This window comes from Felis catus, chromosome D2 (assembly GCF_018350175.1).
Source record: "Felis catus isolate Fca126 chromosome D2, F.catus_Fca126_mat1.0, whole genome shotgun sequence".
Classification (NCBI taxonomy): domain Eukaryota; kingdom Metazoa; phylum Chordata; class Mammalia; order Carnivora; family Felidae; genus Felis; species Felis catus.
The window spans coordinates 52,076,323-52,101,893 of NC_058378.1; the positions used below are offsets into that span (position 1 = coordinate 52,076,323).

At 37.1% G+C, this 25,571-nt stretch overlaps 1 protein-coding gene across 3 annotated transcripts in view; it reads left to right on the plus strand.

The window, feature by feature from the left end:
- TNKS2 (tankyrase 2) overlaps positions 1-24,945 on the plus strand; it is a 67,042-nt gene extending 42,097 nt beyond the window's left edge. For 2 of the 3 annotated variants that reach the window (XM_019814078.3, XM_023240722.2), the window contains 12 exons: positions 639-858; positions 3,466-3,575; positions 4,564-4,752; positions 7,140-7,392; positions 8,107-8,189; positions 9,591-9,711; positions 13,129-13,226; positions 14,983-15,057; positions 16,804-16,909; positions 18,538-18,724; positions 21,572-21,728; positions 22,565-24,945. In XM_019814078.3, the coding sequence (XP_019669637.2) occupies positions 639-858; positions 3,466-3,575; positions 4,564-4,752; positions 7,140-7,392; positions 8,107-8,189; positions 9,591-9,711; positions 13,129-13,226; positions 14,983-15,057; positions 16,804-16,909; positions 18,538-18,724; positions 21,572-21,728; positions 22,565-22,627 (1,662 nt within the window). In that variant the 3' untranslated portion in view covers positions 22,628-24,945. The remainder of the gene's footprint in view (positions 1-638; positions 859-3,465; positions 3,576-4,563; positions 4,753-7,139; positions 7,393-8,106; positions 8,190-9,590; positions 9,712-13,128; positions 13,227-14,982; positions 15,058-16,803; positions 16,910-18,537; positions 18,725-21,571; positions 21,729-22,564) is intronic. The other variant, XM_023240721.2, reaches the window with a different exon arrangement.
- The last annotated feature ends 626 nt before the right edge of the window (positions 24,946-25,571 follow it).

Here is a 25,571-nt window from a genome sequence, read left to right on the forward strand (position 1 = left end):
TTTCCTATATAGTACTTTAGCCTCAAGACATTTGATGGGTTGTGTAATTTATAAACCAGATTTATTTGGCACTAATAAAAGTGATAGTACTGGTTTAATACAGGTACCAGTGTAGATATTTTACACTAAAAACAAAAGTTAGAGCCCTTGGCTGGCTCAGTAGAGCATATGACTAAATTAAATCTATACTTTATGTCAGTGTTCGTGAAAATTAAAAATAGCATACATGAAAGTCAGTTGTTAATGAAATACTACCTTATTTTGAACGTAATGTAAAATTTTTATTAAATTGCATTATAGGGGTCCCTGGGTGGCTCAGTTGGTAGAGCATGCGACTCTTGATCCCAGGGTTGTGAGTTCAAGCCCCAAGTTGGATGTGGAGCCTACTTTAAAAAAATAAAATAATAATAGTAATAATTTAATTGCATTATTAAAGCCCAATATTTAACTGCCTCTGTATTCTTTTTATTATAATTTTCTGTGTACTAAATCAAATATAACAACCATGTTCATCTTTAAGGTAGAGTCTCTCCATATAAAATAGGATACTTTTTTTGGTATAGTTACATTGACTATTTTCTTCTTGACTAAGGGCAAACTTAAGCTAGTACCCCTTTGTCTATTTTTCACATGCCCAGCATGGTGCGGACCCTACAAAGAAAAACAGGGATGGAAATACTCCTTTGGATCTTGTTAAAGATGGAGATACAGACATCCAAGATCTGCTTCGGGGAGACGCAGCTTTGTTAGATGCTGCCAAGAAGGGTTGTTTAGCCAGAGTAAAGAAGTTGTCTTCTCCTGATAACGTAAATTGCCGTGATACCCAAGGCCGACATTCAACACCTTTACATTTAGCAGGTAAGTGAATGAAGTTGCATACCTTTAAGCTGGTGACATCTAAGATTCATTTTATCGGAGTAAAATATTTCCTGCAAGTAAATTTAAAAGGTGCAACTCAGATGTCGTCTTTTACCACCGTTATACCTGAGTATATTTGTACAGGGCAACTGTATTTCATGTTCACTTTAGTGCTAGTGTGTTTCATTCGGTAAGAACAATTGAAAGAGGCTCTGCTGGTCACTATAATTTTTAAATCCTCTTTGGTGATTGAGTTTTGGCCATATAAACTTGAAAAATTAGCCTGCTTGAGCCAGCTTTCCTCCTCGTGCTAAAGCTCTCCACCCTTGGGGTAGCTATTAAGCACAAGCAGAGAAAAATCTTAAGACTAAAAAGTTACATAAGCCTATTGCCAAAGTAATTTGTTGTATTTGTTAGTCCTGCCATAGGAAGGTACTGGAGGCTTCAACAACAAACTTTTTCTCACAGTCTGGAGATCAAGGTGTTGGCAGGATTAGTCTCTCCTTGGGCTGCAGATGGCCACCTTCTTACTGTGTCGTCACATGGCCTTTTCTCTATTGTGTGCACATGCCTGGTGTCTCTCACAGTATGTCCTAATCTCCTCTTATAAGGACACCAGCCAGGTTGGATTAGGACCTTCCCTACCAGCCTCATTTTAACATAACTACCTCTTTCAAGACCTCATCTCCAAATACAGTCCCATTCTAAGGTACTGATGGTTAGAGCTCCAACATAGGAATTTGGGAGACAGTTGAGCACGTAACATTTTTACAAGTTTTCACTCATGAAATTGGCACAGTGCGATTGCTTTTTAGTGCAGGTGTACAGCCTGGTTTCTTTAGCTGCGTGGAAGATGCTAGGGAACAGGCCGTTAAAATCCCTGAACTTACAGCTGTTGCTTCATTGGTGTCACATTAAAGGCATAATTTGACTCATACAAGTTTATCTAAATATACAGAGTTTAGAAAGAAAAATAAATAAATCAGAGAAAAAAGTAATGCAGGTGTTTCTGCCACTTTGTGTAAAATGGGAGATGGATGTCTACTCATTTTTTTTTCCTCTCTCTCTCTCAGTTTATGTTAGTCTCATAGTGTGAATAACTGAGTGTGCTCTTAGTATTTAAAAGACAATTTGGGGGATGCCTAGGTGGCTCCGACTGGGTTAAGCATCCAGCTTACGGCTCAGGTCATGATCTCGTGGTTCATGAGTTTGAGCCCCACGTTGGGCTCTGTGCTGACAACCTGGAGCTTGCTTCAGATTCTGTGATTCCCTCTCTCTGTGCCCCTCCCCCGCTCATGTTCTGTCTTTCTCTGTCTCTCGAAAAATAAACCTTAAAAAAAATTTTTTTAAGACAATTTTGGTGATATGTGATTTTTACCTTTAAACTTTCACCACCTGAAAGTTGGGACCCCACTGTCCAAGGAAAAGAATTACTCTATGTCTTTAGAGAATTTTGGTAGTGATAACCACAAGTGCTAACATGATGACAGAAAGCTTTTATACTTCCACTAGTAATCAGGAGTTTTTCATCCATACAAGACAGGATGTGATGTGACATCCGATTTGAATTATGCTGTGTATATTTATTTATATTAGCTCTTCTGTATCTTTATGGTAGCTTATCTAGAACATTTAACAATAACTATTTAAATCTGTGTTGTCTTTGTAAGTGGTAAATAAGTTGTATATGCAAAACATTTCTGCCTCCTTGTGCAGTTTTATTACTTGAGACCTGAAAGAACTTTTGGATTCATTGTAATACTTAGTTTATGGTAGTTCTGTGGTTTTGTTTCTCCCTTCTTGATCTTAAATGTTTTGGCTTTAAATCCTTTAGCAAAAGAATAAAAGCTACAAAAAAATAAATGTGAATAAGATATTTTGAACTATTTTAAAGTTTCAAGTGATACCTGGTTTTATGTTGGCAAAGTTCCCAATTTGCTTTCAATCTATGATTGTGTGTCAAATAAGATACACTTTACCATAAAACTATGTACTAAGATAACTAACAGTTCTCAGTATGACAGCTAAGAAGTTATGGTATATTTATAAAATACTAAGTTTCACTTCATGGCTTTAGCAACATTAGGTTCTATCAGACGCGCACAGGTGTATATCCCTAAGATCTCACTCTACAAAAAGCATGTCTTTGCAGCCTTCCGGGAAAATGGAGTCTTGAGACCCATGCTGGTGTGCTCTCTCCTATTCTGCTGGCCACTTGTGTTTCTAACTTGGCTTTTATATGCTTAAATGCCTTTTATTTGTAGCCCTTGAGACCATGTACCTGAGTACAGGAAGTTGTATATAACAACCATAAAGGCAGGGACTTAGGTAGAAGGTTTTAAAAGGAAAGATATTAGCAAATCAGTCAGTATAACTTTTGAGAGGCTGTGGAATGCATATCACTGAAAGCTTCCAACTTGAGACCAGTGGGCAGTTTTTTTTCATAAGATAAAGTTTTAATATATTCTAGTGGAGAATTGTAGATTTCTGTAAACTTGCTTTATTTTTCAAAGCATGTCTATGTTTTTTATATAGATATATACAGACACGTAGATTTAATTTTTTATATTAACAAGTGGAAGTAATTTTAATTCTTTTCTAAATTAGCTGGTTATAATAATTTAGAAGTTGCAGAGTATTTGTTGCAACACGGAGCCGATGTGAATGCCCAAGACAAAGGAGGACTTATTCCTTTACATAATGCAGCATCTTATGGGGTAAGTTCTTTTATATTACCTTTAAAAAATCTCTAAAATTTTCAGGGCGCGTGAATGGCTCAGTCAGGCGACTGACTTCGGCTCAGATCATGATCTCACAGTTCATGGATTCAAGCCCAAGTTGGGCTCTGTGCTGACAGCTCAGAGCCTGGAGCCTGCTTTGGATTCTCTCTCTCTTTCTCTCTCTCTCTCTCTCTCTCTCTCTCTCTCTCTCTCTCTCTCTCTCTCTTTCTCTTTCTCTCTGCCCCTCCCCCACTCACACTCTGTCTCTCAAAAATAAATGTTAAAAAAAATTTTTTTTAATCTCTAAAATTTTCAAAGTGGAAATCAATATTGCAGTTCTCAAAGGGCATTTAGTTTGACTTTTTCGTTTTATAGAGGAATAAATATGAGGGCTAAAGAGATTAAATAATGTCCAGGTTTCAATTCTGAATCTGTTGTAAGCTTGCTCTGTGACATGCAGCATATTTGTCATTTTATTATCTTCCTTAGCACCTCTTATTTTCAGTGAGATGTTAATGATTTTGTTTATTTGTTGGTACCAGGAAAACCACTGGGACTCCTAAGAGTCCATAGAGATTCAGGTGCATTGTTCCTGAGTTTATAACAGCCCTAAATATTACAGTTAGTATTGACCATTTTCAGTAGGTATAGTTTGAATAATTGGGGAAGGTTGCTGGTTTCTAAACTGATGTTCAGCAGTTACAACACTTGGATAAATGAGAAGTTGTTTAAGTCGCATTCATTTATTTAGTTCCTGTCCTGTGTAGAATTCTTAAATGTTTTCTGATTTCTCAAGTTATTAAAATGTCTACTGTAATTTTTAATCAACTACCCATAAATTATGATGTTGGGGAGAAACACGATTTTTTTTTTCATTTCCAGAGTAGGTTTGAAAATATGGAAAAATAAGTATGTAGCTAGTTTCTTCTTAGGAACTAAAATGTGATAACATTTCGGACTGTAACAGGAGTATTTTCTTTTACAGCATGTAGATGTAGCAGCTTTACTAATAAAGTATAATGCGTGTGTCAATGCTACGGACAAGTGGGCTTTCACACCTTTGCATGAAGCAGCCCAAAAGGGACGAACACAGCTTTGTGCTTTGTTGTTGGCCCACGGAGCCGACCCCACTCTTAAAAATCAGGAAGGACAAACGCCTTTAGATTTAGTTTCAGTAAGTGATGGACTCTTTAAAAAATCTCAGTGCTTTTCTTAACTTTTTAATGTTTGCTTGGTACATATAAAATATCTTTATGGTGAATGTGGCAAAATCTTTTTTTAGCTCAGTTTAAATATAGGATTTCTTTGGTGTTAAAATGTAATATGTAAATAATAGGACTATCAATGAGCTATTGTATCCTGAGTGCTTTTGGAAATAGGAAAAAGAAGTACGAGGTATAGCTGCTTATGTTAATTTGGAAATAAAATTTCCAAATATAGGCCCTCAGTGAAGGCTGTTAAGGGGCATACTTTGCAAGGTCACACAGGACACTGGTCTTGATGAATTTCCCCTCATTGCCCTCAGGGTGCTGCAGCCACAAAGCCTGCTTCTTGTCAGGATTCCAGTTGCTCCCACACTGCCTGTTCCCAGAGTTCCGGTTCCGTGCTTACCTCCCCAAAAGTGTTCATAAAACAAGCTTGTTCCTTAAGTTTTGGGGGTTGTGGTTCCCCCCCCCCCCCAGGGGAACTCATGTAAGAGTCTCTGTTGTAGCCTCCACTTCCTCTTGGCCAGTGTGACACAGGCTCCTCTCTCACCTCTACCACTGAGGAAATTGGCCAGGGCACTGGAGGGAAAGAGAGAAGAAATTCTTGTTGAGATACAAAGGAAAAGCAGTCCCTTAGATTGCTTTCTGCTGAGAGAGATTTCACTGTCACAAGTTACACTGAAAAGCTGATTCAGTTCAGCTTCATTGGGGGTTAAGTAGATTTTTCTCAGCAGGCTGACAGCCCAACCATATTTGCAACATTTCTTCAGGGAAGTGTCTTTCCAATCCCAAACTACCTTGGGAACGCACTTTTCTAATTCATTCCACCCATCTGTTAGTCCACCAGACATAATTGACATGAAACAAAGTGCTCTAGAGAACAGGTGTGGGCTTTAGAGCCTAACAGACTTGCCTTAGAATTCTGGCTACCACTTGTAGTTGTACGGTCTTTCACCTTGCCTAATCTCTAAGCCTCAGTCCTGTCATCTATAATGGGGGTGAAATGTCTGGTTAAGGGGTGCCTGGCCAGCTCAGTCAGAAGAGCATGCAGCTCTTAATCTGAAGGTTGTGAATTCGAGCCCACATTGGGTGTAGCGATTACTTAAAAATAAAAGTTTTAAAAAGAGAGAGAGAGAGAGAGTGTGTGTGTGTGTGTCTGGTTAATACGAGAATTAAGGTAATGTACTTAAAGTCCCAGGCATGATAGCAGACACATAAAAAGCACCCCATAGATGATGCTAATATTATTTTAAAATGTGAGTGCCGTGGAAGTCCTCAGACTTGGGAAGAAAAAAGATAAGGATTAAAATAGGCAATATAAATGTGACTAACCATGAAAACAAGTACTGATTTACTTCTTGCTATTAGTGTCTTGAGCATTGTGAAAAAAAATAATATATGTCACTAATTAAGCAAATTAAAACTAGTAAATTTGAGGATTTTTTCCCGTACTAGTAGATTTGATTAAAATGATTATCTTTGTTTTCTCCCCCCCAAAAATAACTCAATTTTAAGGATGTATCACTGAATATTTTCCAGGAAATATAAACACACCATGTAGATTCAAGTCCCATGTAGATTGAATAAGAGTAAAACCTTGGTTTGGGAGCATAATTCGTTCCAGAAACATGCTTATAATCCAGAGCACTTGTATATTAAAGCGGATTTCAAGAACCGTTGGCTCCGTTTTGATCATGTGATGTTCAGCGTCACGTACTGCTCATCTTGAGGAACGCTAACAGAACAAGTTACTCGCAATCCAGGGTTTTACTGCTTCTTTCAGAGTAATTGCGATAGTGTTAAAAAATTCTTAGCTTTTAAAATTGCTATTACTATAAGGGCGCCTGGGTGGTTCAGTTGGTTAAGTGTGTGACTTCGGCTCAGGTCACGATCTCATGGTTCATGGGTTCTAAGAGCCCCACGTTGGGCTCTGCTGACAGCTCAGATTCTGTGTCTCCCTCTCTCTCTGCCCCTCCCCTGTTCACACTCTGTCTCTGTCTCAAAAATAAATAAACGTTAAAAAAAATTAAAATTGCTGTTACTATAATTCATTTCAGTGCTTTGCAGAAAATCATAGTATGAAAGTTAGGGTTTTTTATGCTTAGCCACATTTAACAGGTTTGTTCTTATTCTCTGTGTCTTGGAAGAGATGTTCTGAATTATGTTTTATATTTGATAACAGCTTAGCTGGATGTCACTTATTTGCTTTACTTTTTAAAATAATCATTTTTATGTTATATGCAGTTCTAGTGCAAATCTGAGTTTTTGTCATATTTTTTAATGTATTCTGTTGGGTACAGGAGAATTTTAAAACTTGCTTATCACAGATTTAATCTCTCTCTGACACACACACTAGGCAGATGATGTTAGCGCTCTCCTGACAGCAGCCATGCCGCCTTCTGCTCTGCCTTCATGTTATAAACCTCAGGTGCTCAATGGTGTGAGAAGCCCAGGAGCTACCGGAGATGCTCTGTCTTCAGGTCCATCCAGCCCATCAAGTCTTTCTGCAGCCAGCAGTCTTGACAACTTATCTGGGAGTTTTTCTGAACTGTCTTCAGTAGTTAGTTCAAGTGGAACAGAGGGTGCCTCTAGCTTGGAGAAAAAGGAGGGTGAGAATAACTTTCTAACTTGTATTGTAGCCGCCTAGTTGTCATTTAGAATGCAAACAAGTCATGTTTTAAATACAACTGTTAGTATCAGATTAATTAGCATAGCCTTAACATTTTAGTCTTTCATTGTTTTCTTTACATTATGCTTTCGAAAGGTTTAGATGGCTTGTGCTTGAGTAGTTATGCCTTTACCTAGTCCAGTATATTATTACAGAGTTAGGAAATATCTTTACTCCATATCAGAATACCTAGTTGTGAAGATCTTTTTTTTTTAAAGGAAAGAAAAAGACAGCATACTTGCGGTCTCTATAAAGCTGTTCTCTTTACCTTTTACCTGTCAAAATTCATCTCACCTTATGTAACATTGTGGAACTTGTTTTCATAAACTTTTTTGTGAAGTAGCTTATATCCTCAAAGATAAGGAAACTTTTTGAGTGGAAATATAATTGACACACTAGTTTCAGTATGGGCACTTATTTTAAAGATACAGTTAAAAATAAATTTTTTTAAATGTTTTTTTTAACCTGAAAGTGCCCCATTGGCTGTTTCTTCTATGATGTTGAGATTTTGTAGCTTTCTCTTTTTGCAATTTTTGATGCAATGTTTTGCTTCGTCTTTGCATTCTTGATGTGTATAGTAATACCACATAACCTTGTTGCTAAAATGTTGATATACTTTATTCTGTTTGTTTGTTCTGGATTTTTTATTTTCCAGTTCCAGCAGTAGATTTTAGCATAACTCAATTTGTAAGGAATCTTGGGCTTGAGCACCTGATGGATATATTTGAGAGAGAACAGGTGAGTAAATGAATTGATTTGCTTGGTTTGGTGTTCTGTGAGACCTCAAGAAAAAATTAAGACATCCTTGAAGTGCCTTAAACCATTCAACTGTTTGTGGGGAGAGGAGAATGTTTTTTTAAGGGACTGGAAATCAGTTAACTCTTCTAATTGGGCTTGATCTTGGAATTTCTGCTTAGTTTATTAGCACATAAAAATGGACTCTCATGAAATAAGAAGTACATTGAAACAAATGAAAATACACATTCTTTTAAGTGCACATGGGACATGCGCCAGAATAGGTCACATATTAAGTCACAACATCAGCCCTCAACAAATGCAAAAAGATTGAAATCATACCATGCGTATTTTCTGACCACAGCGCTTTGAAACCAGGTCAACCATAAGAAAATTTTTGGAAAGACCATAAATACATGGAGATTAGACAACATGTATTAAACAATGAATGGGTCGACCAGGAAATCAAAGAAGAAATTTAAAAATATATGGAAAAATGGACTGTGGTGTAGTAATAGTAAAATAGCTTTCCCAAATGGAAAGCTTAGCTTATTTAGCCCTTAAAATAAGTTATCCTTGAGCTTGGTTTGTTTAGTTCAGTTGTGTCACTCATTGCCTGCTCTGAGTCTGACACTTCGCTAGCCACTATGGGAAGGTATATAGATATGCTAAGTATGTATCTGGGCTTTTCCAGAGTAGTCCCAATTTATGCCATCAGAATCCTGGTGTTTTTTTCTTTTTCTTTTTTTCTTTTTTTTGGTTCAGAAAATATAGTTAGTATAGACTTGTACTCCTAAGGAACTTTTGATCTACTTATGGAGCTCTAACAACATATGAAGAAATAAGTTTTAGGCATAGATTTTAGAAATTCAAAGGGGGAAAAAAAAAGGTTATTGCAAGCTGGACTACTGAGGAAAAGTTTCATGGGAGACGTATAAATAAAACAGGATCTTTAGAATGTCTTCAGTTTCACAAAGTGGAAATAAAATATTAGAGGGTAAAGAAATAGTTTGAACCCTGAGGCACAAGTACCAGTTAGCATAGTCTGGAGTCTGGAGGAACCAGTGAAGGCCTTGTATAAATGGGTGGGTTGTGGAGTGGTAGTGGAAAAGACAAAATAGAATACCTGAATGTGATTAACTTGAAAGTACATTTTTGTTTCGCAGCTTAACTCAGTTCAGGTTCTTATGTTAAATGAAAATAACGCTATTTTTTGGTAGTGCATGACTGAACTTCAGTTAGCTGCAACTTTTCAGTTTCTATTTAACAACTGGTTTGCTTTCATTTCTAAGCTGTTCAAAAAAATCTAAAGTAAATGTTTGAATCTAATACATTGTGAGAACACCAGTATGTGAATGTCTACCAAATAGAAGTCTTCTAAACAGTTTCATCCTCTTTTGTAAGATCACCTTGGATGTGTTAGTTGAGATGGGGCACAAGGAGCTGAAGGAGATTGGAATCAATGCTTATGGACATAGACACAAACTAATCAAAGGAGTTGAAAGACTTCTCTCTGGACAACAAGGTATTTCATTTTAAATCAGTGCTAACAATTTAATGGTTGGTATAAAGGCAGCCCTCAACTTACTAAATGATCATTTTTTTTTCCAACTTTTTTTTATTTGTTTTTGGGACAGAGAGAGACAGAGCATGAACAGGGGAGGGGCAGAGAGAGAGGGAGACACAGAATCGGAAACAGGCTCCAGGCTCTGAGCCATCAGCCCGGAGCCTGACGCGGGGCTCGAACTCACGGACCACAAGATTGTGACCTGGCTGAAGTCGGACGCTTAACCGACTGCGCCACCCAGGCGCCCCACTAAATGATAATTTAAAATCTATGAGAGAGAATCCATTTAATAGGAAGAGCAGAAATTAGAATTTGTGAAACCTGGTATCAGGTCTTAATGCTCCTACTGTTAAGTTTACTGAGCTTCTGCTGTTAGTAGGTGAACTTAAGTAAAATTTCTGGGCTATTCAGAAGTTTGGGAATTGCTTTAGCTCTGAAGTATTTCTCTTAAGTATTCAGTTACTTCTGAAGTTATTCTAGCCCTAAAATTATGAGTCTAAAAGATCAGAAACTTGAATATCTTTCTGTCTTATGATAATATAATAGGCAATGCCTAGGCATTGAGGTCTGCCCATAAAATAATGTCGTAAATCTCTTTTTTTGTTGTATGTAAATGGCTAAATTCTTTAGCACTTGCTGTGAAAGTACTGGGAAACAGTGTTGTAACTGAGAACACTTGACAGAACAGCATTGAATAATATCTTTATTTCTTCTGAACATTACTTAAAGAAAATGCAAATTGCATTTGTTCAACAGATGTTAACATTTCCCATGTACCAAGTCCCAGGTATGAAAAGGTGAATTGTTCTAAATATCAAGGCTGCATTTTTAACTTAACTGTTAAACTAAGGGTGTGATTTACCCTGTCTGCGGACAGACACATCCTGTCATTGAAGTCCTGGCTGTACAACTGGAGTTAAGAAAAACCCAGACTAACTGAGGGTTGATGGGGGGTGGGAGGGAGGAGAGGGTGGGTGATGGGTATTGAGGAGGGCACCTTTTGGGATGAGCACTGGGTGTTGTATGGAAACCAATTTGTCAATAAATTTCATATATATAAAAAAAAAGGAAAGAAAAACCCAGACTAGCAAAAATGAAGAGCTTTTCAGGGAAGGATGTATGGTAGGCAGGGTAGGGGCCATCTCTTGAAAAGGAAAAACTACCTCTAAAAAGTAGGTGACTGAAGCTAAGCAATACTTTACACTGGAATTCTGGAATAGAATCGATTGAAAGTGGATGCACTTTACTTTCCTGGTAGGGACTAGGGCAAAATGTTTAAAATATGAGGTAGTCTGGGATATGTCTAGTATAGATGACAAAATTGTATGAGATAAAGAAGACAGAAAACCCGTGACTCCCTGGAATGTTAGTATACAATATAAAAAGTATCAAAAATGAAGAGAAACTAGAACCTGCAGTTGTAGACAGCCGTCATGACTCTACTAGAATAATACCGATCCGGTAGGATAGAAATTACGGTGGAGTACTGGAATAACAAGGGTCACTTATGAAAGAGGCAGGTTAAAAAGGAAATCGGACAGTGTTTGTTCATTAAACATATAGTGTCTGGGACACAGTTATTAAGACTGCATTGAAAGGCTCAGGAAACAATGACAGAAACAGGCACACCGCCTCCAAGTGGCAGAGGTGTGTAACTGTGCCACTTCTGGTCTGTGGTCATTCTGATACATACAGCTGCAATCGCAAAGGATCATCCACTCCCACGTGGAGGAGAAATGTCACGACGCAGAATGACTGTGTCTGCTCTAGCACATCAGGGTCTCTTACCTACATAAAGTTATCACCTTCCTTGTCTTCATTTGAAGCCAGGATTCTATACCTACATTCTACCTCATTTGCAAAGTGGAACCCGTGGCAGTCTTCTGCCAGTCTCTCATTTTGCTGGCTTAGCCTTAGCTCTCATTCAGTGCATCAAGTCAATACATTACTTGTCCTGATCTTTTAGTGTTTATAAGACATCTTGGGGTGGTCCAGAGATGCTTTGGTCAAGCGTGTGTCATGGTCTTTATTCTGGTAAGTCTTTAGTCTCTGAAATACTCTTCTTTGTAAAGTCTCCATACTTCCTGTAGATAATGTACTTCAGACAATGTAATTCACATTACATACCTGATAAGTCTTTATCAGAGTTTAGCATCTGGTGGTGGTCTTGTTATTCAGACCAGACCCAGAACTAGAATAGTGCTCTTAGTCTCTACACTCACATTGCCATGCATTGACCCAGCAGTAATGGATTTGAGCCCTACCTGGGAAAACAGCAGAGCTTTAGAGATCTTGTAGAGACTGAAGGAAAGGTTTGTTACAAATACATGGAAGAAATTAGAAAATTCTGTTTAAAATTCCACTTGAAAAGTTTTTGTGAGAGTAAAGGTACAAAATACATAGTTGTCTTGACCATTGACATTCAGAAAACACAGCATTCATTGCTGAATTAGTGACTATGAGGGGTTAGAATAAGCATTCAGGGAACGCCTGGGTGGTTCAGTTGGTTAAGCGTCCAACTCTTGGTTTTGGCTCAGGTCATAATCTCCTGGTTTGTGGGTTCAGGCCTCGCATCGGGTTCTGTGCTGACAGTGCAGAGCCTGCTCAAGATTCTCTCTCTCTCCCCCTCTCTCCCCCTCTTGAGCGTGCACACATTCTCTCTCACACAAACTTCTAAGTAAATAAATAAATTGAAAAAATGAAAAACAATAAGCATTCAGTAGTTGGTAAACTATGGAGTGTCATTCTAGGATGATTTAAAATTACCTGAAGCTGTATAAATTTCTGTCATAATTCTTCCTCATATTTACAGAAATTAAAGAGACTAAATGCTGAAAGTGCTGAGTAGTTAGTAAAGGAAATAATCTGAAGAAGAAATTTTGTGACAACCTCCTTAAGGATAAGGGGTAAAGAAGAGAAAGGTTTTTCTGCATTATTCCCACAAAACCCTTACAACTTGTTGTGTCAAAATTAGCAACCTAAATACAGTGTGGTGTTCTGGTTTGGATCCTAAAACAGAAAAAGGACATTAATGGGAAAATCTAATGAAATCCAAATAAATTCTGTAATTTACTTAACAAGTGTGACCAGTGTTGTACTGTGGCTATATAGAATGGGAACATTGGAGGAGCATTAATATTCCTAATGATGACATTAGGAAGTTGAGTAAAAGGTACACAGGGACTCTCTACGTGATGTCAGTCTTTCTGAAAATGTAAATTAGTCCAAAATTAAAAGTTTTTAAAAATAGGTAGTAAGCAAGAAAAAAAAGTAGTAAGCATCAGATAAATCAGGTGGCCATTTTGGGTTGATGTTAATTGGAGGGGATGGGGACTTGGCGTAATTTTTTTTTTACCTTCAAATTTTATTTACTAGGTCTTAACCCGTACTTAACTCTGAACACCTCTGGAAGTGGAACAATTCTCATAGATCTATCTCCTGATGATAAAGAGTTTCAGTCTGTGGAGGAAGAGGTATGTTCATATACCTTAAATAAATGTTGGTTCAATAGCTGAACTTCCTAGAGGTTTCCAGATCTTGAAAATGTAATAGGATTTTAATTGTCCCTAACTCTTTACCACCTGGATGAATGTTCAAAATCAGCGTTCAGGGTACACTCCCTCAATAAACCTTGAATCCAGTAACTTGGTTCAATACTACAATTAATACTGACACAGAATTCTGTTGGAGAAGAGTTTACTGTCATTTGGGGGGGTGGGGGGCAGGGGAGATGCAAATATTCCCTCCCTTCATGAAGGCAATTGCAAACCCCAGTATCTCATACAAGACCCAGAATATGTGGATGCTACTTTTCCAGGAAGTTTTTCTTCCAGCTTTCTTTTCACGGAACTCTTGGATCCACTGACATCTTTGAATAGTGCTTTACAGTTTGAAGAACACGTATCCTGTATGTGTGAGGAACACAGGGATAGAAACTTGAGTGAAACTGAGTTCTAATACTCCAGAAACTCCAGCTCTCAATGGAGTACATATTGTGCTTTACTAGGGCAAAATGAATGGGAGCAAATAAATGATTGTTTTATTTTTTTATTTTTTTTCTTTTCTTTTATTTATTTATTTTTTTTAATTTACATCCAAATTAGTTAGCATGTAGTGCAACAATGATTTCAGGAGTAGATTCCTTAGTGCCCCTTACCCATTTAGCCCATCCCCCCTCCTACAACCCCTCCAGTAACCTTCCGTTTGTTCTCCATATTTATGAGTCTTCTCTGTTTTGTCCCCCTCCCTGTTTTTATATTATTTTTGTTTCCCTTCCCTTATGTTCATCTGTTTTGTCTCTTAAAGTCCTCATATGAATGAAGTCATATGATATTTGTCTTTCTCTGACTGACTCATTTCACTTAACATAATACCCTCTAGTTCCATCCATGTAGTTGCAAATGGCAAGAATTCATTCTTTTTGATTGCCGAGTAATACTCCATTGTGTATATATACCACATCTTTATCCCTTCATCCAATCAATGGACATTTGGGCTCCTTCCATACTTTGGCTATTATTGATAGTGCTGCTATAAACATTGGGGTTCATGTGTCCCTTTGATACTGCACTCCTGTATCCCTTGGATAAATACCTAGTAGTGCAATTGCTGGGTTGTAGGATAGTTCTATTTTTAGTTTTTTGAGGAACCTCCATACTGTTTTCCAGAATGGCTGCACCAGCTTGCACTCCCAGATTGTTTTATTTTTTAGCATGTGAGGTGGTTAGCTTTGTATGTTTAACTCACCCATGCATCTGCTCCTTTTTCTTCCTTTAGTTTGCATTATATAATTTTCGCCTAAAAGTATTGTTTCCAGATTGACTAGCTAACAGCTATCTCTAGAAAGTAGTACTTGTGAAGTTATAGAAGAACTCTCATACAAACAAGAAAAATATTAAAATCTCATTTTGTATTCTCAAAAACAGAATCATAGGCGTCAAGAACCATTTTCCCCAAATCAAAAAAAGCAAAAGTAGGGGGTGCCTGGGTGGCTCAGTCAGTTGAGCATCCGACTTCGGTTCAGGTCATGATCTCACAGTTCCTGGGTTCCTGAGTTTGAGCCCCATATGGGGCTCTGTGCGGACAGCTCAGAGCCTGGAGCCTGCGTCAGATTCTGTGTGTCTTTCTCTGCCACTCCCCTGTTTGCTCTCTCAAAAATAAACATTAAAACAAATTTTTGAAGGAAAAACAAAAGTTAATACACATATATTTGACATATTTTTCCATCAGATGCAAAGTACAGTCCGAGAGCACAGAGATGGAGGTCATGCAGGTGGAATCTTCAACAGATACAATATTCTCAAGGTAATAAGTTAGTGAAAATAAAGTTTTCTGAGACCGTAGTTTTCAAAGCCTGAAACAGTAATTAACTTTCATAAGAATATAATCTGTCTAGCCTAGTAAGTCTTTGACATAGCATCAAGGGATATTTGGGGAAAGGGTAGATCCTTAAAGGTTAAGATTCTCAAAATCCCTGTACTGTTTTTCATTTTTTCTTTCTTTCTTTCTTCCTTTTTTTTGGGCTGTTTTCGTAACAAATAATTCAGCATTTGTTGAATTATCTGGATATCATGACAAATCCATTAGGTTTAGGACCTTAAATATATAAATTATTCAAGTACTCCTTTGTAGCAAAGCTGAATATTCTTTGTGGCTCAAGAAAAGACTCCACCTTTATACTTATTTGTCCTGTGACTACTCCGTGTGTCCATGAGTCCCCCATCTATACAACTTTTTTATAATTTTAATAGTACTCCCTCTGTACCTTCATCTTTTCCAAAAATTGTCTGAGGTTTTAAGTCATTCAAAGGAGAGTCCTGTCTTTTCTTGATACCAGGTACTCTTCTCAGGGCCTTTTCCAACTTTGCTGTGTTTTTCTTGAACTACAGCAAACAAAAATGCACGCTCTACTTGAGATGAATAAATCTTTTTATCTACATTGATATATTCTTAATAATTATGAAATAAGACAAAATGTGGCAAGTATCTTTTTAATACCTAAATTTTAAACTCAAAAGTGAACAGTATCAAATATTTCAGCTGTTTTATATTATTGTCATATATATACTATTATAAGTGTTATATTAGATGTCGTATTTTAGAGTTAGTGAATACTAAAACTATAGGAGATTGCGTTGTTCATCCTATTAGATGATTTAAGGTAAAGAAATCCTGGGAGCTCCTATTTATTAGTTTATATCATAGTGTGACAAGAGTGACATCTTGATATTTCCATTCATGAACATATGTAATATTTTTAATAAGGCAAATAATCATGCCTTTTATTTTCTTAATATAAGTGAGATTGCTGTGTCAGTTGTGTTCCTTGATTACATCTGTAGCCATATTTGAGTTTTTTTTAAGCCAAGACTAAATCCACCAGCTCCCAGATGTGCTCTAGGACCAGCAGGGGGCTGTAACACCTTTAAGCACAGCCAAGAAACAGCTCTAGGGTTGTGAATTTTGATCCTAGAAATACTCCCAGTGAGACCAGCATCCATCTTTAACTCTTCTCAAGACAAAAATTTTAGGAATTGGAGGGATAGGGAAGGGTAGAGAGAGTAGTAGAGGCATGTCTGTGTGTGTGTGTTTTAAGAATGTTTTTTGCTGGGGGTTATTTCAAATATTTTTCATTAAAAGCAGATACAGATGATACTTTGAGCCAAATAAAATAGGATGAGGTGAAAGATAACCGTTCTCTTTTTAATACTTACATACGGAATTCAGTATACCTGATTTGGAGCTGTTTTAGTAATAATTCTAAATTAATGAGAATGGAAGTATTTTAGTTTATGGTATTCTTGACCTTCCCATAAGTCCATATATAGCTTTTTTCCCTTTGAAGTTTTTCATTTCCAAAATGTAGCTATATTTCTATCTTTATGTTTGAGACCAAGTATTTTTAGCTGACTAAAATAAAACATAGTTTATATTTCAGAGAAGTTTTGCCTCTCTTCTGACTATGTGGCCTATTTAGGTTAAGATGAACAAGTAAAGTAGGTAAGTAATTATGACGTAAAGATTTTGATTCCTCTGGTTTCTTTTTTATAGATTCAGAAAGTTTGTAACAAGAAACTATGGGAAAGATACACCCACAGAAGAAAAGAAGTTTCTGAAGAAAACCACAACCATGCAAATGAAAGAATGCTATTTCATGGTAAGATTCCTCAGGGCAGGGGGCAGCGCTGGCAGGCTCAGTAGGTAGAGCATGTGACTCTTGATCTCAGCGTCATGAATTCAAGCCCCAATTTGAGGGTGGAGATTACTTAAAAAAATTTTTTAAATGAAATCTTTAAAATAAAGAGCTTTTGTCATTGAACTTAGGGAATTTTCTAAGAACTTCTGTTGGATTGAAAGCACTATTTGTCTTGAAATTTCCTGTTTTCTTTTATGCTGCAAATTGACAGGTGTTGATTGGTCTTTGAGATTTATAGCAAAGATGAATGTAAATGTTAACGTAGTGTTTATCAAGTCTTCAAGCACATAGTAACTCCGGTATTTTCTTCATTTGGCCTTGATTGCAGAAAATTTTTAGAGACCTGTAAAGTTCTATGAAACACAACATTTAAATTTTACAGTCCCCTGGAAGAATGGCTATAGCAGACTGAATTGGTGGATAATATCTAAATGGTATTTCTCATTCTAAAACCCTAAAAATCATCATGATACTCTCTTGTCAAAGAGTGTAATATTCATTTAGGTACTGACTTGATGGTTATAATGAATGATTTTTCTGTTTTATAATAAATGATTTTGGTTTTTCCAAATTAATTGAAATAAGTGATTCTGGTCTTCTGTAGTTCTGTAGTGGAATTCAGTGTATTTTCCTATTCCTTTATGAACAGGGACACTAATCTTAATGAATCAGTTAACTGTTACATTGGCTTTTCCTAACGCCCACCCCTCACCCTTCTCTCTGGCCTGGTTCCCATGACTACCTCCTTTCCTTTGGCTAAGCTCTCCTTGGCACCCATGCACGGAAGGGGGTGAGAATAGTCAGTATGCAGAGAGTGAAGGAACACACATTTGCAGATAGAATCTGGTGTGACAGGATGAAAGGCAGCGAAGTGGAGAGATGAGAAGGAAGTATAAAGAAGAGAATAAACATGAAAAGACCACTTTAGCCACTTGATATCTAGAAAAAGCACACAGACATGGGATGTCACTGTAAGGCTTAATTGCATACAGCCTTGCTATTATAGGAGATGAATTATGAGACTCTTGGTTCTGGATTTGAGGTCTGGAATTTGGTAACTTTAGCATTGATATTTTAAGTGATCTTTTTTTCTAGTTGAATCTTTGTGTGTCCTATTTTTTGGCATTTGATCCACCCCCTTATTAGAAACGTCAATCAACGTTAGCATTTCTTTTAAAGTAGTTAATTATTGGGGCGCCTGGGTGGCTCAGTGGGTTAAGTGTCCGACTTCGGCTCAGGACACGATCTCACAATTTGTGAGTTCAAGCCCCATGTTGGGCTCTGTGCTGACAGCTCGGAGCCTGCAGCCTGCTTCAGATTCTGTGTCTCCCTCTCTCTCGGCTCCTCCCCCACTCACGCTCTGTCTCTCTCAAAAATGAATAAATGTTAAAATTTTTTTAAAAATAAAATAAAATAATGTAGTTATTCTAAAGGAATAAACTAGGTGACAGGTAACTTGTTATCCTTGTTTTTTTAATATTCTTTATATCGGTGGTCAGTATGTATGTTTAGGAATTTAACTTCAATGAAGATTTCATTTTATTCTTCTAAGATAATTTTAAATTCTTATCCATCTACATCTGTTTTAGGATCTCCCTTTGTGAATGCGATTATCCATAAAGGCTTTGATGAAAGGCATGCCTACATAGGTGGCATGTTTGGAGCTGGGATTTATTTTGCTGAAAACTCTTCCAAAAGCAATCAGTATGTATATGGAATTGGAGGAGGTACTGGGTGTCCAGTTCACAAAGACAGATCTTGTTACATTTGCCACAGGTAAGAGATCACTTGTTCTCATTTAGTTTGATAAGAATTTAATAAGGACTAGTTTCATATTTGAGAAATTAGGGGAGCAAGGCATCATCTTGGACAACTTTAGGACTCCAAGATAGGTATTTTTCAGGTTGCTTTTGGCTTTCTCACCAGTTATAACAGGAGCCAGTGTTTATTAAATGATCTGTGTGAGCCAAGCACAGTTCAAACCACTTGACCTATTTAACTCATTTAATCATTAGAACACCTAGTGCTTTAAACAATATGAAGCAGAAAATATCATTGGGCATGAGAGATTTTATTGTGGCCCTTAAATATTATAGGACTGTGGATTCTTTAAAAATGTGTATTCAAATGCTAAAATGGCATTCCTTTGCCAAGTCTAGTATTTCATAGGAATGCCTGTAGGAGTCTCTCTTCCACTGTGATATGATCCTAATCCTGAATTTGTGATATTACTACTTGAAAAACTTATCATGAAACACATTCCTTTTAAAAAGCACATTATTATCAAATAACTACTTTGCACTTTTTCCCCCCGGTTTTACTCTGGCCTAACTCAGTTGTTAAAATCATTCAAATAACTTGCCCCTAATTAATCCTCATAGGTAAATATAAATTATCTTTTGTCATTTGAAAAATTGAGTAAGGTTAATTACTGAAATTCACTCAACAGTTAGGGTACTGCTTATACAGATCTGAAGCAATCTTCATCAGATACTAGCAAGCAGGAGAATCACCTAAAGAGCTTGCTAAAACACAGATTCCTGAGCCCTACCTACTGAGTTGCTGACTTAGTAGGCCTGAGAGGAGGCCCTAGAATATGAATTTCTACGAAGTTGTCAGGTGATGCTAATGTTTCTGATCACTGATCTTGAAGAAAACCCTAGAGCAGTAGTTCTCAGCCTTGGTGACACATTGGAATCACCTGGGCAGCTTTAAAAACTACTGATACATGTGTCCCACCCTCAGAGGTTCTCATATAATTGGACTGGCATTAGGATTTGTAAAGGCTTCCCAGCTGATTTTGAAAGGTTGCCGAGGTAAAGAACTCTGGTCCTGGGGAGAAACAAGATTTGTTTTTGTATTACTCTTGTTTTCCCCCTGAGTTTAGACTTGTGTAGGTGCCTGAAGTCAGCCCTTTTGGATATGAACTCCCATCCACTTCTGTTTTAGATCATAAATTGGACAGTTTAGAAAGCTTGTAATCTCTTGAGATTCTGTAAATTCAACTCTGCTGTCATATTATCTGGAGGTAAAATAGTTCAGATTATAATGATGTTCTAGTACCACCTCTCATTACTTTTTAGAACAGAGTGGTTGGCTGTCTGGAAATAAGTTTATTAAAATTTTTAGGGGCACCTGGGTGGCTCAGTCAGTTAAGCATCCGACTTCAGCTCAGGTCATTATCTCACAGTTCGTGGGTTTGAGCCCCGCATCAGGCTCTGCTGACAGCTCAGAGCCTGGAGCCTGCTTCAGATTCTGTGTGTCTCCCTCCCTCCCTCCCCCTTCCCCCTCCCCTCTCAAAAATAAATAAACATTAAAGAAAAAATTTGGGGGGCGCCTGGGTGGCTCAGTTGGTTGGGTGTCCGACTTTGGCTCAGGTCATGATCTCATGGTTCATGGGTTCAAGCCCCGTGTTGGGCTCTGTGCTGACAGCTCAGAGCCTGGAGCCTGCTTTGGATTCTGTGTCTCCCTCTCTCTTCGCCTCTCCTGCTCATGCTCACTCTCTCTCAAAAATAGATAAACATTAAAAAGACTTTTGTCTTTGGATTATCACAGGGCTGATTGGGACTATAATACAAATTGATTAGCAATGCTAAGGTTTCCAACAGGCTTATTTAGAATAAAAAGTATAGATGGCCTCTCTTTGGAGAATAGAATTAACTCATTCACCAAAATCTCTTTCTGTCCTTGGAAAAGAAGAAAAGCCATGAAGTAATAAAAAAGGCTTATTGGAAATAAGGCAAGTCAATCATATATATGCCTGGGGATTGGGAGAGTAATCCACTTAAGACCTATTTGAGGAACTAACATTGCAGCCGAAACCTAAAAAAACCAAGTGTTAGCCAGTTTGAAGAGTGGTAGAATAGATACCATTCTCTATAGTAAAGGAAACTGTGTATGATGGTCACTAGGTAAGAGAGTTGGTTTGTGTGAAGAAAGAAAATTAATGCTTCTGGTACACAACACAAGGTAAGATTAGAGAATTTGGAGCCTTTGTAAGGAATTTGGATTTTCTTCCAAGGATACTGAGTAACCTCTACAAGGTTTTAAGCAGAAAAATGATGTGATTTGATTAATGTTTTATGTGTTGGATTTTTTGTTTTCCTAAATAACTTGTTGCTTGGATGGAAAATAGTTTAGGAATTAGAGTAGAAATAGAGTAGTTCAGAGGCCATTGTTCCCAATCGAACTGAAAATTTTGGTGATCTGAATTTAATGGTAGCCATAGAATTAAGAGAATGAGTTTCAGATATAATTTGAAGGTGGAATCAACTAGACTTAGTTGGATAAATATCCAACTTTGCAAGCTACTTCATGGGGGTTCCTTAAGTTTGCTTCTCCTTCTCACTTGGGCTGTGGTTTGTGCTTTTGCTAGGATACAAACAAGTGGAGTCTCCGTCTCTATAAGGTCATTCCATTCTCAGTTGTTACAGTTAAAATAAGGATTAAAGTGACAGATTCATTAATGAGAGTAGAAGACATTCTCACAAAGTTCTTTTAAGGGTGAAATGACAAAACAACTTGTGTTTATGTATAAATACATTAAAAAGCTTATGCAGTCTACACAGACCATGTCTTCTACTGCCTTGTCTTCAGAGAGATCTTTTCCCTTCCATGTTATAGGCAGCTGCTCTTTTGCCGGGTAACCCTGGGAAAGTCTTTCCTGCAGTTCAGTGCAATGAAAATGGCACATTCTCCTCCAGGACATCACTCAGTCACTGGTCGACCCAGTGTAAATGGACTAGCTTTAGCTGAATATGTTATTTACAGAGGAGAACAGGTAATTCAGTTTTATTTGCTCATCTTCAGAAATTATTTAGAGCCATACTTTAACCTTTTCTTACTAATCTCTTAAACTGACACGGCATATTGCCCTGAGAACTGGGTTGTTGTTTTTTTTTTTTAACTTTTATTTGGAAATAATTTCTCATTTACAGAAAAGTTGCAAAAATAATCGAGAAGTCCCTTATTTTCCCATTGTCAACATTTTATCTTTCTCTCCCGCGTGTGTGTGAATACAGTTTTGTTTTTCTGAACTGCTTGAGGGGAAGTTGTAGGCTTGTTGCTTTACCCTTACGTACTTTAGTGTGTATTTCCCCAAAACAAGGACATTGTCTTAAAATTATCAAAATCGGGAAAATACCATTGTTACAATATTCTATCTAACTTACAGACTTTATTCAGATTTTGCCAACTACAGTGGATCTTTTTTCTGTTTCTTACCTTCTGTAAAATATAGTTAATCAGAATCCTGTATTTAGTAGTTAACCTATCTATAGCAAAGAAGCAAACAATTCCCTCTTGCTCTTAGTGACACAGATCCAGTCAAAAGCATCTCTAGATGCTTGTGTTCTAGAGCAGTGTTCTTAACTGAGGAAATGTAGCAGAATCACCTCAGTTATTAAAAACAAACATATACTTAGTATTCATCCTAGACCTTCTGATTCAGAACCTAAGTGATTGGAATGAAGGTAAGGATGTTTTGAGAAAATGTCCTTAGATGATTCTGATCCACAGCACTAATTTAGAACCTCTTTTCTAAAGTTTGGAAATCCTTATAGTAAAATGTTTAAAACAGTTTGTTTACCAGTGTTTAAATTGATCTTTCTCTTCCAGGCTTATCCTGAATATTTAATTACTTACCAGATTGTGAGGCCCGAAGGTATGGTTGATGGATAAATAGTTGTTTTAGGAAACTAAATCCGCTGAACCTAAAGTCATCTAAGCAGCTGGTGGCCTATTAAGTTTTACTCCTTTGCTGAGAAGTATCATCTTGTCCACAAGCCTGTGGCCAAAGGATAAAAAAATGTGAAAGAAGTTTAACATTCTGACTTGATAAAGCTTTAATAATGTACAGTGTTTTCTAAGTATTTCCTGTTTTTCAGCACTTTAACAGATGCCATTCCAGGTTAAACTGGGTTTGTCTGTACTAAATTATAAACAAAGTTAACTTGAATCTTTTATATGTTATGCATTGATTCTAACAGAAAGTGTAATCCCCTCAACAGAACTCATTTTACTAATACAGTACTGTGTTCTTTAAAACACAGCATTTACACTGAATACAATTTCATTTGTAAAACTGTAAATAAGAGCTTTTGTACTAGCCCAATATTTATTTACATTGCTTTGTAATATAAATCTGTTTTAGAACTGCAGCGGTTTACAAATTGTTTTTCATATGTACTGCCCATCTGTACTTCATCGAGCATCATCATGATTGAGTGATCTTTACATTTGATTCCAGAGGCTATGTTGAGCTATTATTAGCAAAGACTTTGTCGGTTAGGAAAGATTGATATATCAGATTTAATTTGCTGATGGAAGCATTTATCTCTCATTAAAAATCTTTCCCATTTTAGAACTTACTTCATAAATACTCTGGGGATTTAATTTCTGGTACCTTTGTATGTATAAGACACATTCCAAAGAGCTCTAATTATGAACGTCCTGATAATTAAAGACACTTCTTTACTGGCTTCAAACTCCTGGGTTTCACATTGGAAAATTCTGTCATTTCATTTTGTAAAAATTAGAGCAAGTGCTTCTGTGTTTTAGAGGCTAAACCCTGCCAGTGAAAATTATGGTGTTCTTTTCATGGAGTGTAAATAAGAAGTTACATTTCAGAGGTAGGAACGGTAATTCTGACTAATTTTCCAATGTATTCTAATTACCCGAAATCTAAAGTGGGGGGATGGAAGGGGAAGCGAATGAGAGTGGGTTGTTTTTTATCCTAAGTAACTTTTTCTTGTTTTTTCTCCTTGGCCTTACTGTTAGAGCCGATCTTTACACCATAGGTAAACTGAACCCAGAACCATGAAATATAGGTGTCCCAGTTCTCTCCAGGTCGCCTGAATGGGCAGGTGCTGTGAGCCATTGCTTCCTGGTCCTCGGTTGCCTCATCATGACACTAACAGTCAGTTGGAAATACACTTTGTGTGTGCACCACATGGTGACCAGGCTTGTTTGGCAGCTGTGGAGGGGAATGCTATCCCATAAAATGCCATTCCTGTTTTCTAATGTAAAACTGTCTTTTCCATGAAATAGGCGAAAGCATCTTGGTACAGAGACATGAATTATAGCTTGTCAGTCTAGTCGTTGACTCTAGCTCCCTCAGAAAGCAAGGCAAGATTTTTACCGACTTACGTCTCTGTAAGTGGGAATGTTCCTCTTCAGTCTCTGTGCCAGTTCACTTTTGTTTTACATTTTATTCCGTCTCTAAATTATCTGGCCCTTTGCATTAACTTGTACATAAAGTGCTAGAAAATCATGTTTCTTGTCCTAAGTGAGCGTTAATCAGAGTAAATGCATATCTGGAGTTGTTTCTATGATGTAAATTGTGATCATTATTTAAGAGGTCAGTTCCTGACCTGGAAGTGCTTTTATACAGTTCTCTAATAATTGCAGTTATGATCCTAAAGTAATTTCTTGGAACACAAATGGAGTATGCCAAATTTTATATAATTTTTCAGATTCTGGAAGCTTCCAGATTTTATAATTAGAAACTAATGAGATGAGTTAATGGAATTTATATTTACCTACCTTATCTCTCAGCATTGAGCCCGTTACTCACCCTGTAGGTGAATCTGGAATTACTTTTCATGGAAAATCATCGAGATCTATGAGTTTATGATATTGCAGCCTGTATTGTTTCATCTAATCCATTGCTTAATTAGTGTGTTATTTTTCTATGAATGATTATATTGTGGTTAATATGTTAGCATGGCAATATTTTCAAATAGCTTTTGGTTTGTTGACAGTTTGAGGGATTTTGGGGGGTGGTTGGGGGGATTTTTTTTTTTTTGGAGTTTTTGCATGAAATATCTTACTTTATAATGATGGAATTGCTTTTTCTTTTGTCTTGTGATTTTTTGGGCGGGGGGAGTGAGAATTAACTTTTTGTGTGGGTAGTACTATTATATCCATCTTGGGTGTCTTATTTGTACTGTATCACATTCCATACCTTCATTTAATTCTTAATAAAGTGTTCATTTGTTTTTCTGGGTAGCATGGTAATTACTGGAATAGTATAAATGTTTTGAATGGTCTTGAGAAAATGGATTAAGATCGCAATAAACCACAATTGCAGGAAAACAATGCAGTTCTGAGTCTAACAGTGATAGAATGCAGTTTAAAATTTGAAATACTGAGTTTTGTGACCATAATCTCTCAGATGCTTTGATATGTGATGCTTTTAGACATATACTCCATCCAATACAACTTTCAACGAACCTTAAAGGTCATTCCCAGGAAATCTATCTTCTTCTAAAGAGGAATATATATCTACATTTTTTTTTTTTTTAAGTAAGCTACTGTAGGCCCAACGTGGGGTTTGTACTCACAACCCTAAGATCAAGAGTTGCATGCTGTACTCACAGAGCCAGCCAGGTGCCCCTAAAAACAATTTTTATAAGTTTTAAAATCTTAAAGTTAGTGGTATTTATTACTCTTAAAGTATAGGGACATCTGGGTGGTTCAGTCCATTAAGCATCTGACCTCAGCTCAGGTCATGATTTCATGGTTCATGAGTTCGAGCCCCACATCAGGCTCTCTGCCGCCAGCATAGAGCCTGCTTTGGATCCTCTGTCTCCCTCTCTCTCTGCCCTTTCCCTGCCTGCACACG